The sequence below is a fragment of the Lathamus discolor genome, chromosome Z, assembly GCF_037157495.1.
Source record: "Lathamus discolor isolate bLatDis1 chromosome Z, bLatDis1.hap1, whole genome shotgun sequence".
NCBI lineage: Eukaryota > Metazoa > Chordata > Aves > Psittaciformes > Psittacidae > Lathamus > Lathamus discolor.
In genome coordinates, this window is record NC_088909.1 from 98,648,833 (window position 1) to 98,664,958 (window position 16,126).

The 16,126-nt window shown below is 36.3% G+C and overlaps 1 protein-coding gene across 1 annotated transcript in view; it reads right to left on the reverse strand.

Annotated features, from left to right (window-relative positions):
* Positions 1 to 16,126, reverse strand: part of SPEF2 (sperm flagellar 2) — a 64,163-nt gene that overhangs the window by 19,113 nt on the left and 28,924 nt on the right. The window contains 10 exon segments of the mRNA XM_065663877.1: positions 768 to 928; positions 3,374 to 3,511; positions 5,100 to 5,238; positions 5,331 to 5,458; positions 6,917 to 7,080; positions 10,100 to 10,257; positions 10,788 to 10,896; positions 12,311 to 12,558; positions 13,401 to 13,504; positions 15,217 to 15,371. Of these exon segments, the coding sequence (XP_065519949.1) occupies positions 768 to 928; positions 3,374 to 3,511; positions 5,100 to 5,238; positions 5,331 to 5,458; positions 6,917 to 7,080; positions 10,100 to 10,257; positions 10,788 to 10,896; positions 12,311 to 12,558; positions 13,401 to 13,504; positions 15,217 to 15,371 (1,504 nt within the window).

The following is a 16,126-nucleotide window of genomic DNA, read 5'->3' on the forward strand; positions in this document are numbered from 1 at the left end:
AACATTGGAGAATATGCTTAGAGAATGAGAATACTATTTTCAAAATTCGCCATACCAACAGAAAACGGATGAACTTCCTTATGACCAAAAGTGGTTAAATACATAGATGACAAGAAAAATGTCTAGTTTAACTACAGAAGATAAGGAATAGTAATAGACAGATAAAACTATGCCAAATGATTGTCCGATCTGCTGACATATTCCACATGTGCTAGAAGCACAGCATCGTTACTCAGTTTCTAAATGAACTGCAAGTATTTTAAAAAAAGCAGGTGTCATTATTGACAGCATTTTTTATATTGTGAAATGATTTTATGGTATGGCTTTAACTTCTAATATAGCATGCATCTTTGAAGACTCCTTTGATTTATATTTTTCATTACGTAACCAATTTAATTACCTATTTTTAAACATTTTAAAGTTCTGTAATAATATTTAACTTACTTATGAGAAGATTATGCTGAAAATTATCAGCAACACAGAGGAAGTAGAAAAATTTTCTACACCAGATGTCTTTCTAAGGCATCTTTTAAAATGTTTTATAATTCTGAAATGCGTTAATGAAAATGACATAGGTAAATCAGTAAAAAATCTATAAACTAAACATATATGATGATTCAAGACTCATGAATTTACTATAATCCCTACTTAAAAATTCTTATTTCCCATCCTTTATAATACACACACATGTATTTCCCCATACACCCACAAAACTATCAGTACATTATATTTGTTCATATTTGTATAATTTAATAATGTATTTCTACCTTCTTGAGTTGTTTTGATCTTCCTTTTGCTCTAAATCCGTAATATCCAGCAATGGGATCCTAGTAAAATCTTGACTGTACTCTGTTGGGATTTTTCCTTCCATTGCTCTATAATAATCGTGAAGAAGTCTCTTTGTATCTTGAAAACGATCCACTTCAACCTCAAAAAAAAAAAAAAAAAAAAAAAAAAGGATAGAAATACTGCAATTCAAACACGACAGAACTTCTGCTACATTTTTAAATGCACAATAGCAGACGTGATTCTAAATCTTAGGAGTGTGAGGGAGAGGAACACAACCCTATTTGAAAATTTATAGTGCATTCAAAATACTTCTATTTGCATCTATAATGTCTTCACACTGGTAGTTTTAAGGATTAATAAAACTCTTTAGTTGCTAGAACAGGAAAAATTATTTACAAAAATAATGTTTGATGCATTAAATTTAATTAAAACATATTTTCCTATACATATTTCTATAATAGTAAGTACGCTAACATCAATAAATTATATAGATCTTTTTGTTCAAAAGAAATAAAATCCTTAACAGCATAACACACAAAGGGTTACAAGATGGAGAAAATTTTAAAAGCAATAGATATTTTCTGGGCCAAAGAAATCAACAGACTTTACACACCTAAGTGTCTCGAAGATCTTTAAACGAATCATCTTGGAAGAAGATTCAAAAAACATTTCACACCTGTCAGGTTTTGATTTATTGATACAGTACGGCGTTAGCTTCTAACTGACAAAACAGTGCTAAATATTCATGGGAAAATGCACAAAACCACATTCACAAAATGAAGGATAAAACCTTTGTGGTGTAAACCAGCACTTATCCATAAGTTAAGGAGAAAATATCTTCTAGTATAATTGTGTGTACACGGAAAGATGGAAAGAAATCTGATAAACGGCATCTGTAAAAATCTATGTGTTCACACAGTAACAAAAGACACCTGGGGAATATATGTAACTTCCCACAGAAAAACCCACAGATGGAGAGCTCAGCACCAAAGCAGCCTATTTTTGGCTGTTGCTCGAACAAAACCATAACATAAAGATTTAGTTACTAGAGTTTTAGTTCTGTCATTTTAGCATTAATAGCTCCTTTATTTTAGGAGTATATGCTAACTAAAGAAATTAGAAATGTTTTCCTTCCCATTTTACTTTATTAAACTTCTATATGTTTAATACATGTATTTGTACTTTTAAATGGTTAGTCTGCATATCCACACAAGCCAGATAAAATTAGATTCATAGTGAATCTACTCTGTACCACATCATACGTGTCCATGAAATTCTGCTACAAGAGAATTAGGATTGCAAAATTAAATAAGAATATAAAAGTTGAAAAATTAAAGATTTAAGCTCAGCAATATTACTTTCGGCTCCCTTATGCATATAATTCAAGATACATTTTTAAATACTTGGTCTTATAAATATTGTAATTACAGAATGAATATGGTTTAGTCTGCAGTTACTTGATATTTTGACTTCTCTAAAGTTGGTGGCCTTAAGTCTTTATTTAGGGTGTTATTTAGACTCTTATGAATAGAGTTAATGATTTCCTTACGCTAGCAACTGACTACTTCAGAAATGTTAAATTACCACAACACTCATGAGATAAGAGAGTGGTTCCCTTGTTTATTAAAAATAACACTGAGAATTAAAGGGCAGGAAGCCTACCCTAAGATGCTTAGGCCTGATTTTTCAGCTAAAGTAGCTTCATATGGCATGTGTTTAAAGTACTGTTTTCATTGTCTTCTTTAAAATTGCCAAAACTTTCACTCAATGGTCACTGAGTTTACAGAAAAGTCCGTCTAGTCTAGACTGGTCTATTCCAGTTCAGTTCAGCCCTAAATTGAATTTATGCACCTAGAACAGCAGTCACAGGGGAATCTTACTTTACTTCAGCACCTGAAGTAATCCACATCAGGCTGAATGAGAGGAAAGACTTCATGTGGGCGAGCGGAGAACCAACTAATTGAAGATGGTCTCTTGAAAACTTTAAATTAGAGATGTGAAAGCTGGGTCATATTAGAACAGGTTTTCTTAAGAGCAACAAATAACATCACATAATCAAAACCATGCCTTGCATTTTTTTTTTTTTTCCAGTCTGTAGGTAAAATTTCAAGCCACATTGGTAAAGTTACAATAATTTTGTGATACGGGAAACACAGAACAACCTTAACAGCAAGTGGGTCTACACTGAATGATGGAATGTGTAAATTAAGAGTAGATGTCAATATAACCACAGAACGATAAACAGCTCTAACATATATGTTACAAATCTCAGATGATTCGCTGGACTGGTAAAACTGCAAAAATAACACTATACGCTACCAATTAAAAGCTTGAAGGCTTGGACTAAAGCAGTAGTGTTTTTCTTAAACTTCTCTGCCTGCCAAACAGTTAAATGTATGAATGTCTACATTTTGTCTTTTAGCTTTCCAGATAAATTCAGAGGAGGCATGAACATTTGCTTATCTAATTCTCCATGCCTCACTTATTTGGATCCAACCATATGAAATTGCTCTGTGGATTACTTAAGTCCTCCAAACCTAAGTCATTGTCCTCACCCACTGCAGACTACATAGTAGATCCATACCTGCATAAGTGATAAGAAATGGTTCACTGCAATCCCCCTATGATCTGGTAACCAGCCATCATTCATGATATCAGCATGTTCTTGCTCTGCTTCTTCCCTTCGGTTATCACAGATATCCCAAAGAAGATCTCTTAGGTCCTAAAACACAAAATCAAATATGAGAAATAACTATGAAATAAAACTTAAATACCTTTTTCATATTTATTATTAAAAAAACATTTTTTTCTCTGTGCATAAGGCATCTTCCCATTTGTGGCTTTTTCTTTATTGTTATAAATGTGAAACACTGATCAACAAGTCATGTGCTTACAGAAAGCTGACAGAAAGTAGCTTTACAAACGTGCCAGAGAGAATAATACAAAGGTATGACATGAATGTGTAGGCTGTTTTGCTTACCTCAGGCAGAGATCTACCTAAACTAGACAAAGATACAAGAATGTGAATAGCTAAGCTCTCAACTGCACCAACAATTTCCCACTTGAATTGTTTTCTAACTAATACACTTATAAGAAAACTGAAAGGGGAAAATTATTAGAAAAATTCCGAGTATGTCAGAGTTTCAGTATTCTTCCAATTAATTTGGATAACTTCATGCAATTTTTTCTTCAATGCTCTTCATAACTAAGGGCTCTTCAACCAGTAAACTAGATCTAATAGCAGCACTATGTAGCTTACTGACAGCACTGAAGATCTATTAAGCATACAACTTGCACGCAACCATTCTGTTCCCCACTGCCATCTCTGCATGGAAATGGTGTGACAGACTTCTGTGTAACAAGAGGCAGCAGGAAGAGAAGAGTGTTAAATGGATCGGCTTCCTTGTAATAAGGTGGTGAAAAAAAAAGAAAAAATGGATGCATGTGTCCTTTTCTATATGGAATAAGACAAGCAGTGGGGCCTAACCCATAGTGACTGACTATGTTGGATGATAGCAATGGAGTAAGACAGAAACTGGAGAAATTACTGAAAGACAAATTAACAGAGATGGGCTGCTCAAGTATATTTTATCAACAGCGATTCTGAGGCTGGATCATGATCCCAAAGCCATGGTTTGGCTTCCCAAGTTTGGTTTCCCAAACCCTTTAGGCTGTAGCCCTCTGAGGAATTTTTTACAAACCACAAAATGGGGTGGATTTTTATATTTTCCAGCTGATATCAAAGAAATTTGTTTTTCAGGATTCACAACTGGCAGCTTCCAACTCAGACAACATAAGAAGGACATGGAACTGCTGGAACAAGTCCAGAGGAGGGCCACAAGGATGATCAGGGGGTTGGAGCACCTCCTGTATGAAGACAGACTGAGAAAGTTGGGGCTGTTCAGCCTGGAGAAAAGAAGGCTGCGTGGAGAACGCATAGAAGCCTTCCAGGGTGCCTATAAGGATGCTGGAAAGGGACTCCTTATTAGCGACTGTAGTGATAGGACAAGGGTAATGGGTTAAAACTTAAATGGGGGAAGTTTAGATTGGATATAAGGAAGAAGTTCTTTACTGTGAGGGTGGTGAGGCACTGAAATGGGTTGCCCAAGGAAGTTGAGAACACTCCATCCCTGGTGGTGTTCAAGGCCAGGTTGGATGAAGCCTTGGGTGACATGGTTTAGTATGAGCTGTCCCTGCCCATGGAAGGGAGATTGGAACTTGATGATTTTAAGATCCCTTCCACTCTTAACTAGTCTATGATTCTATGCTCTATATACCATGAAATAATTTAACTTTTGACATTTACTTACAGTAACTCTTTGGTGTAGTTCTGCTTTTGCTTCCTCATCTTCTCGCAGGTCATCAGGAATTGAATTAAAATCTGATTGCCACAGAGATACAAACTCCTGCTTAATATCAGGATGCTTCAAATAATCTTGGAATTTTTTTCTGTAAATTATGGTAAAATTATTTTGGAGTTAAAAGATGCATACTTGAGGGAAATACTAATATTACTGTAATTAGCTGCTATTTCTACTTACCTAACATCTGCTAAGTAATAAATCACGGAATGCTGCTCATCCCTTAGACATCTAAGTATACTTTTGATAGTATTCATATACGTATTTTCTACCATTTCCCAGTAAGGTACTAAAAAATCAGGTATCTCCTGTGAATATTTAAAAAACATAAAAATTAATATATTTCTTGGTAACCCATTTAACTGTAGCATTAGCAAATATATGAAGATTACCTCATGAAATCATATTACAGTTTTTCTTTGCTGTGTATTTCTTATGATTTACAACTGTTTACAACTGATTATAGACACTGTATAGTTTTATCCATGGATTTATTTGGAACAATGTGGCAGTACTCAAACTAAATGGGAAATTCCAGCAGAATATTCCAATATCTGTGGTTTTAGAAATGCTCAAAAACTAAGTGAAGATCTTAAGTGAGCACTTAAGTATCAAAATTTGATGGTACACAACTGCTAAAGCTGGTAAAAACCTAAGCCAAGTGTCTATAGTATCGCAAAAGTGACATGTGACTGACTGACTGTCATGAAATATAAAATAAAGCCCATGGCTAGAGGATATCTGAGGCTGTTGCAGTCATGAAGACAAAACTGGTAAATATTAAGAAACTAGTTACAGAACAAAATACAAAGCAACATTAAGCAGCCTTGAAATCTGCATCTCAAATTCTTCATGCAGTCCCAGCTGCCCATCTCAAAAAATTTACAGTAGAACGGACAGAAGGGCAAAAATCATGACTGAAAATATGAACTGCCCACATGAGGTGAATTAAACAGATCATGACTGTATTGAAGAAGCAAAGAAACACTGAATTAAACAAAGATGTAATGGGTGTCTGTCGCATCTTGCATACCTTCAGAGGGTGATACAGAATTATTATTCGTTGTATGTCACAATCCAAGAAAACAAAATCATCAAATGACCCAGGCAAACAGCAGGTTTAAAGCAGAGAGACAAAATTTTTTTCCCAGAATGAACATATTCATACAAGCTGTATCATGAAAACCAAAATGTAAATTGCTTCACAAAAAAAAAGCAACTAGACATAATCATGGAAGAATACTCTTCTGAGAGCTACTAAACACAAAGATGCAGATTTAAAATTATCTCAGAAAACCCCTAAATTTCAGATCACTGGAAACTAGGAAGATGTCCCAGGGGAAAACATGTTAGAAAAAAGTATCCTAGGAGAAGGATCAGTGCACACTTTCCCCATTCTTACATTCTTTCTAAGAGATTCACAACTGGCCCCTGTCAGAGACAGGAAACTGACCTAGTAACACTATGTTAGTATTTCATAGTATTAACAAGTATCATTAATTTGGCATCCATGTGCTATTGTTCATCATTGTGAAGAATTTACAAAAAAAAAAAAATCAACATTTTGAAGTGTGTTTCTTTATTTCGTGTATTTTAGTAGCAATCGTTACTTATTTTTAAATATTTATAATACAGTACTAGTGTACCTTCCATTGAAAAATACTGAAGAAAAGAACACAGACAAAAGATTCAGGTAGAATATGCATAAAATACTGAGAAAAATATATACTTTGATATCTAAGACATTCAACCATGAATTAATGTACCTTGGGAAGTGGTTCATCTACATAAATCCATTCATCTGATCCTGGTTCAATCGGTGGTGGTTCCACAGGAACAGGAGGAAGCAGGTCTTCTTGTGTATGTGTATCCGTATTACTTATGTCAACTGTTGAAATCTTCTTTTCTGGTGATATTCCTTTATCACATCCTTGTTATATGAACATACAATTAGTACCTTCAAATGTATTTTAAGTATCAGTAAACAGAATTAGACATCTATGCTAGTGACAAGTTCAAAATAGCGGAACAGATTAAATATTTCTTTACTTAGGTGGTGTTCACGAAGAAAGATAAAAATCAACTCAGTGATTCCAAAGTTATAAAATCACTTTCCATTTAAGCTTATATTTTGCAGGACTGATACTTTTCTAAAACCAGCGCTGTGAGGAAAACAGGAAGGTAATGTGTGTGTATATATATATATATATGCATATACATAACAAATTCTTTCCAGGTAAACCAAAGCCAGCGATGTTGATACAATTCTGAGATTCATTGTAACTGTTATAATTTCAAGGACTACCTGCGTATTTAAATAATGGTTGTAAACACAGCTTCTGTGCTAGACTTGGGAAACAGTGAATCAACAAAAACAAACACTGAACAAATAACAGATAAATTAAGCTAAATATGGCCTAATATGAAAAATGCACCTTTACTCTGACAAGAAGCTGAGAAGTATGAAAGATGATGGATGGGGGGAAAAAGAGACAGAAAAGATCATGTTAGAGAAAGAAACAAGTGAAAAACTAACACTGCTAACCTATCATATAGCAAAACAATACTGAATGTAATTAGCAGCTTCAGAGCGTGATTCAACCCTAAGATCTGAACTGATGTTGAGAAAGATAACCAGATTTTCTTCAGTGACCACAGAAGGATACTACAACAACCAGATTTTTAAGTTAACATTAATTATCTGCTCAGACTCATGAGCGTGAACTCTGGTCAGCTTTGCTGCTGCTTGAAAATCCACAAAGAAAATAAACAGGCTTGCATTAAACCACTGTTGGAACAGCCTTGTCTTTTTGTTTGGAGGAAGCTTAATATTTAGAGTAGATCTGTTTTACTTTAAGTGTGACAAATCTGCCTCTGAAAAACAGTCTTGCTTCAATGGAAAAACTGCTATCGTTTTCGTGATTTAAATTTATAAAACGAACAAATTTCAACAGCTTCAGCTTCTGCTAAATATTTTGCAATCTCTGGATTTAGCCTTACCATGTCCTTCCTGGAATGCTACAAATTAATATATATTCTCATACCTCTGTTCTGCCTATACAAACCTAATAGTGAAGGACAGCTTGGAATCTATTAACATAAATATAAAATCAGGCATTTAATAACTGACCACAGGGATTATTGCTCCACATAGAGTAAATAGTCTTTAAAACACTTCTACAAGATAGCTGGTTTCTAACCAGAAATTTTTAACTCCATTTGCATCAATAGGAATTATGCCAATGACTCCAGCAGGAGCCACTGAACTGGAACTCCTTGTGTAGGAGTAGTGGTCTAAATTTTTACTGCTAGAACTGTTAGAAGTGCTTTTCAAGCTATTACAGGTTTTGTTTTTTTGTTTGTTGCTGGTTTTGGGGGGTGGGTTTGGGTGGTAGAAGACACATCAAGACATCCTTGTAATAATTATGGAGAAAAAAATGGTAATTTGGAAGTCTAATAATTCTAGCTTATTTGAAGTAATTTTTCCCTTGGGTATGTCATCATTTTTCCTTTCTTTAGTGGTTCTTTCTTTTTGAATAATCAAAAGGAAAATTGGAATAAAGATGCATCAAAACACATGTCAAAACCGCTTTGAGATATCCATGTTCTTAAGCTGATGATGATAGATGAATTTATGTTCATAAAATGAGTTGTGGTCAATAGCTCGTTGTCGAGCTGGAGACCAGTAACGAGTAGTGTCCCTCAGGGATTGGTGTTGGGACCAGCCTTGTTTAAAATCTTTGTCAGACAGTGGGATTGAGTGCACCCTCAGCAAGTTTGCCGATGACACCAAGCTGTGTGGTTCAGTTGATAAGCTGGAGGGAAGGGATGCCATCCAGAGGGACCTTGACACACTTGTGAGGTGGGCAGATGACAACCTTATGAAGTTTAACCATGCCAAGTGCAAGGTCCTACAAATGGGTCAGAGCAATCCCAGGCACAGCTACAGGCTGGGCAGAGAAGAGATTCAGAGCAGCCCTGTGGAGAAGGAGTGTGACCAGCAGGTTGAAGGAGGTGATCCTGCCCCTCTACTCTGCTCTCCTGAGACCTCACTTGCAGTACTGTGTACAGTTCTGGTGTCCTCAACATAAAAAGGACATGGAACTGTTGGAACAAGTCCACAGGAGGCCACAAGGATGATCAGGGGACTGGAGCACCTCCCGTATAAAGACAGGCTGAGGAAGTTGGGGCTGTTCAGCCTGGAGAAGAGAAGGCTGCGTGGAGACCTCAGAGCAGCCTTCCAGTATCAGAAGGGGGGCTATAGGGATGCTGGGGATGGACTCTTCATTAGGGACTGTAGTGATAGGACAAGGGGTAAAGGGTTAAAACTTAAATGGGGGAAGTTTAGATTGGATATAAGGAAGAAGTTCTTTACTGTGAGGGTGGTGAGGCACTGGAATGGGCTGCTCAGGGAAGTTGTGAATGCTCCAGCCCTGGTGGTGTTCAAGGTCAGGTTGGACAGAGCCTTTGGTGATATGGTTTAGTGTGAGGTGTCCCTGCGCGCGGCAGGGGGGTTGGAACTAGACGATCTTAAGGTACTTTCCACCCCTAACTGTTCTATGATTCTATAACGACAAGGTAGTCATTATCATCTTTCTTACACCATTATGCTATCCCATATGTTGAAGATGCTAGCTGTAATATTTACACCAGAAAGAAAGGACTGAATTCAGTAATCCTTTACTTCATTAAATTTAAATAAATAAAACTGATACTTTTTTTTTTTCTCAAACTACCTTTACAATTACGCAAAATAGTTCCGTATCTTCTGAAAAATTAAAATCACAACAGAGAAGTTCAGATTTCTGGCCTGTCAGTTATCACTTACTCACACATCCCCAAATTCTTTCAAAGCCAGTAAAATATATGTTTCCATATAGTTACAGATTAGTACTAGTTTTAATCATAAAGAACAAAGTCCAGTAAAAAGTAAGAATAGGAAAACTTACTTCTATTCTGTTTATTGAAAATTTCTTCTATTATAATTTCCTTCACCGTTTCACACACAAGCCTTTCTTCTGTCTCTGCATTGACTTTCACTAGAATACCGTGATGGACTGAAAACCATTTCTCTAATTTTGGCCAGATATCTAGAAAGCCTGAAATCCTACAAAAATCATATTAATGTGTAAAATTAAAATCTAACTAATGGAAAGAAAATATTTTACTAACACAATAAACAAAAGAAAAAGCAGACAATCTATTTTAACCCTAAACCAAATCCAGGCAGTATTTTTGCAAAAAAAACCCATTCCATCCACATCAGCCCTTTCGTTTTCAACATAGGGAAAAAAAAAAAGGAGCAGTTACATGATGCATGACAGATGTCAGATATATGTATGCATAGATATATATACGTATTCGTATACATATAGTTCATGCAACATATATTTGAAAAAAACCCCTCTCCTTTGAAGAATACCCTGGAAAAACAAAACACCTGAATTCTTATCTTCTAGGATTATTTATATTGTGCTAAAATTGAATGTGCTCTTTAGGCCTCATATTAGAGAAATTCCTAAGCAAATTCTTAACATTATGCACGCCAGTACTATCTTGGATCACATATGAGATTCAGATTAATTACATGCCTAAACATTTGGTTGAAGCAACTTCTTTGTACTTTGTATAACATACCTGTGTAGCACTTGGTCTGTGCTGAAGTCAATCTTCTCCTCCAGGATTACAGCATCTGGATTTTGATTTTTGTTTTCCTGTTCAGTCTGAGATGGCTTTGATTTATCTGCTGTGTAGAAAACAGCACATATGAGCATATATTGAAAAAAGCAATTATGCAGGTACTTATTTGCACCAAGTAAGGTAATTATTAAAATAAAAATTTCAGTGTTCCATGACCCTATATTTCTTCAAGCAAAAACTAGGTACCAAGTTTCCTAAAAGAAAGGAAAGTTCGGAGAAAATGATAGAAATATAAAATTAAGCATGAAAGGACCCGAAGACAGCATCTTGCCTCTTCCTCTGTTTAAACGCATAGCCAATCATAGACTCATAGAACGGTTAGGGTTGGAAAGGACCTTCAGATCATCTAACATTTCCTTCAGATCATCTAACATTTCCAGATATATTCTTTCAGTCATAGAAATCTCCAGTTGTAGAGGGGGAGCATTCCTGCAGGCAGACTATTTCAGGCTTATCTATTATAACAGTTAGAAGGTATTTTTCTCTTCTAATCTGAATCTTCCTTCAAGTAACTACTCCTTTTTACGTCAATGGGTAGCTATTTCACTGCATTGGAAGACAAAGTATTCGCTCTCTTTAAGTCTTTCCAAAATTTTAAAAAAGCCTTTCATTGATTATAAATAAGCCCTTTTTCATAGATTTGGGGGGGGGGGAGGGGGGGGGAGTGTATTGCTCTTTTGACTCTTTCTATCACCACATTACATTTTACGAAATCAATTCTGTTTGGATTTTTGAGATTATATAATTTATCATCACATTTTCAAAGTGCTTTGGCAACACAAAATCTAACAAGAATTTCAGTTGTCTATACATTTATCTTCACTGCATTGTTAGCAGAAGTTAACAATAATTTTACCTCATCCTCACTCCTACCTATTGATAAAAGCTAAAGGTAATGGTGCTTTAATTCAAGCTATGTGCCATTTAAGCCCTGGAGTGAAAGCAGTGGCAAGGAATCTCCTCATAATTTGGACAATTCATGAAAATAACCTATGTTTTGCCAAGGTGAGTGAGCACAATTAAAAATGTATGGTCTCGAAGTGAAATGTCAGTCAAAAAGCTTTTGATGTTTTTTGTCTTTGTGGTCAAAATTGTCAGCTTCTTCTTGTTCACTGACTAACTGAAGACAATGCAAAGGCAGTAATCAACAGCGAATGAATGCTGGCACTTCCGTTTATCATTTTCTACATCCCTTTCCAAATGCATCTCCTGGACAAAAAATATTTGCAAATGGAGAAGAAAGCTGTCAAGAAAGCTAAACAATTTCTGATTTCATAATTTTTAGAGAAAAAGACAGATACTGTTATAATTGAGTATTTTAATTAAAATATGCAGTTTGCTGTTATGTTGCAAAGTACTTACAACTTAGATATTTCAGTAGTATAAACATCTTTACTTTCCTTTTACAACCACCAAAATTGCCTGTCATTTTACCTTGGTAAAAGTAGTTGGAAACTTACACTTCAAGTTAGCCACACGTTCCAGTACCACAGTGTCTGAAATATCCAATAACACGGAAATATCAAACGCAGGTGAGGTAGCAGGAGGCCTGTTAGGGGCTCTGGGATCTGTAACAAGTGAGAGCTTTACAGAGTTTGCATCTTCTGCTTCTGGATCAATGCCGGTGTAGGCTTTTGCAAATAGCTTTGCCTGATTAATTGTTATCGGAAAACCATCCACAATCCACCCCTTCTCTGGTGGTGTTTGTCTAAAAATGAATGAAGTTTCAGATTTATACAGTGAATTGGTAGCATAATAATAACACCTAAGAAAGAGCTTGCCCTAGCAGTCTCATTCTGAATTCAGTATATTAAATATCCTGTTGAATAGAGAATATGACACACATAATTAAATCCTGAACTGTAGAGCAATGGATTTTAGATATGAAAAATAACATTAAGCCTAACTAAAAATGAAAAAAAGCTTTCAAAACCACTCTCTACACAGACTATGATCAGAGGTGTAATTACATTATTTTGTACTACATGGTACATTTGCACTGAAGTAGCAAACAGAAAAAATCTATTTTGTAATTTTAAAATATACTAATGGGAGTGATATAACTGAAACGATATTCATGTGGGAACTTAAGTGCTAACTGCACATCTAGGTAGTTGAGACAATTTTCTGCCAAACAAGAGTAGACAAAGAAAAGTAAAATATCTGCTAAAGTATGAATGTTTGGATTATCCATTTCACAAAACCTAAGAGAAAAAATACTAGCACATGCTGAATAGCTTCCAGCTAATAAACGAAATAAAGACATTTATATTCACATTAGTTTTATTTAATGACTATGTGATAGTGATGTATATTTTCACTTACCTTCAGTAGTGTGCAATACTGTCTGCAAATTTAAGGCCAGACTCTACCGCTAGCATTCTACTACTAGCATAAAATGAACACTAACCACTAATTAGCTCCACTTTCAAATTAGAAGACTCCAGCATTCAAAAAATACCTTAAAAAAGAGAAATATCTGAATCTAGAATACAAGCTGGATAACTATGTTCTAAATAACTGAGGAAAATAAACTATGAAGTTTCATACTTAATGGCCTCCAATAGGATGTCAATTAGTAATTCATCAGGAATACTTTCTCCTTTCTTCAACAATTTCTGTGATGCAGCACCAAGCTGGGCACGTACAGATAGCTGTGGAAGAGTGCAGCATAAGATTAGTCTGCTCAGAATGTTCACAACAATCACTATTAAAAAGAGTATAATTCTACTTTATATATCACATACTATTTATTTAAATTAATTGCATTACTAGTTTATATTTAATCACAGAATCACAGAATCACAGAATCACAGAATCCCAAGGGTTGGAAGGGACCTAAAAAGATCATCTAGTCCAACCCCCCTGCAAGAGCAGGGTAACCTACAGTACATCACACAGGAACTTGTCCAGGCGGGCCTTGAATATCTCCAGTGTAGGAGACTCCACAACCCCCCTGGGCAACCTGTTCCAGTGCTCTGTCACTCTTACAGTAAAGAAGTTCTTCCTGATGTTAACGTGGAACTTCCTATGTTCCAGTTTACACCCATTGCCCCTTGTCCTATCACTGGATATCACTGAAAAAAGCCTAGCTCCATCATCCTGACACCTACCCTTCACATATTTGTAAACATTGATGAGGTCACCCCTCAGTCTCCTCTTCTCCAAGCTAAAGAGACCCAGCTCCCTCAGCCTCTCCTCATAAGGGAGATGTTCCACTCCCTTAATCATCTTTGTGGCTCTGCGCTGGACTCCTTCAAGCAATTCCCTGTCCTTCTTGAACAGAGGGGCCCAGAACTGGACGCAATATTCCAGATGCGGCCTCACCAAGGCTGAGTAGAGGGGGAGGAGAACCTCTCTTGACCTACTAACCACTCCCTTTCTAATGCACCCTAAGATGCCATTTGCCTTCTTGGCCACAAGAGCACATTGCTGGCTCATGGTCATCCTCCTATCCACCAGGACCCCCAGGTCCCTTTCCCCTTCACTACTTTCCAGCAGGTCAACCCCCAACCTGTACTGGTACATGGGGTTGTTCTTCCCCAGATGCAAGACTCTACACTTGCCCTTGTTAAATTTCATCAAGTTTCTCCCCGCCCAACTCTCCAGCCTGTCCAGGTCTCGCTGAATGGCAGCACAGTCCTCTGGTGTGTCAGCCACTCCTCCCAGTTTTGTGTCATCAGCAAACTTGCTGATTATCTCTTAAGGATAAGTAGTTTCAAATTATGTAAAAAAGACCTAGTTTAAATGCTATCTCCAAATGATTTCCATCATTACACTCATGAAAATGCCAGGCAGAAACAAGGCTCAGTAACAAAGAATATAAAGGCTGAGAAACAAAGAATATAAAGGCCAAGAAAGAACAAGTTAGGTGTCCTGGTTCTCTAATTTTCATATAACATAATTCCACTGATGGTTTCATACAGCAGCATTAATTCCACATGGATTCCTTTATATCTCAGGTTCTGAAGTGCTTTCCAATAAGCAATAAAGTCAAAGATATCACTGTTGAATTCAGTATTTTTCAACATAAAGAAAAGAAACCTTGTCACGGGATGAATAATCTATTGGCTTGGAAGCAGCAAGATCAGAAACACACTTTTACTAACTCAGGAAAGGCATAATACCATATCTTAAATAAATACAAGATTTAACAAGAAGATATAGAACTTTATATGTATAACTCTAAACAAGATACAAAGAAATAATTTTTCACAATAAACTCTTTTCATACTTCAAATAGAAAATAATTGCAGTGAGGTCAACAAATTAATTCAGAATGATAAAAGGATGTCACCATTTCAGTAATTCAGCCACTTTAACTAATGCATCTTTAGAAAGTAGAAGCTAAAATTAGATTACAAACCTTTGATAGATCATCTTGACTGTTATCTGATTTAATTTCTTGCCGAGATGGATCCTTTCTGACAGGAAAATTGCCTGGAATATGTACATTGTAAAAGTTTGACAATTCTATTAATGTAATACTTATTACTATAAATAGATGATTAAAGTATATGCCTCATTATTGTTCTTTGAAAAGAAATCAATACAGAAGGTATATATAATTGCTAGAATCACAGGATCATTGATTAGTTATGGTTGGAAGCAACTTCTGGAAGTCACCTAGTTTGAGTTCAACCTTCTGCAGAATGTGGCATTAGTTATGAGGTCAGACCAGGCTGCTCAATAGTTTACCCAGTGGGATCTTGAACACCTCAAAGGATGGAGACTACACTACCTCTCCAGGCAATTTGTTACAATGCTGGATAGTTCTCATGAGGGAAAAGCCTTTTCTTGTACCCAGTCAGGAGGGCAACAAGATGGGATTTTATGGGTTCTGCCACAGGAAAAGGAAATCTAGGAAAAATGTGCACCTGTTGAGACATGCAAAAGACTGAGTTATCCCAAGCCCCTGAGACTAACAGGGAAGTCTGCAGCGAGAAGGATTTACCCTTGGTAGAGGAGGATCATCATAAGGAACATTTACACAAACTGCAAATACACAAGTCCATGGGACCTGGTGGCATATACCCACACATGCTGAGGTACCTGGCTGATATCATTGCTAGGCCACTCTTAATAATCTGTGCAAGGTCATGGTAACTGGGGCAACTCCTAGGACGAGAAGAGTGTAGCTGCCACCCTCTCTTCAAGGAGAGCAAGAAGGGGGCATTGGGAATGTAGAAGCCAGTCAGCACCATCTCAGTCCTAGGAACTGATGGAGCAAATAAGCATGGGAACATTTCCAAGTACAGTAAAGACAAGGGGATGAC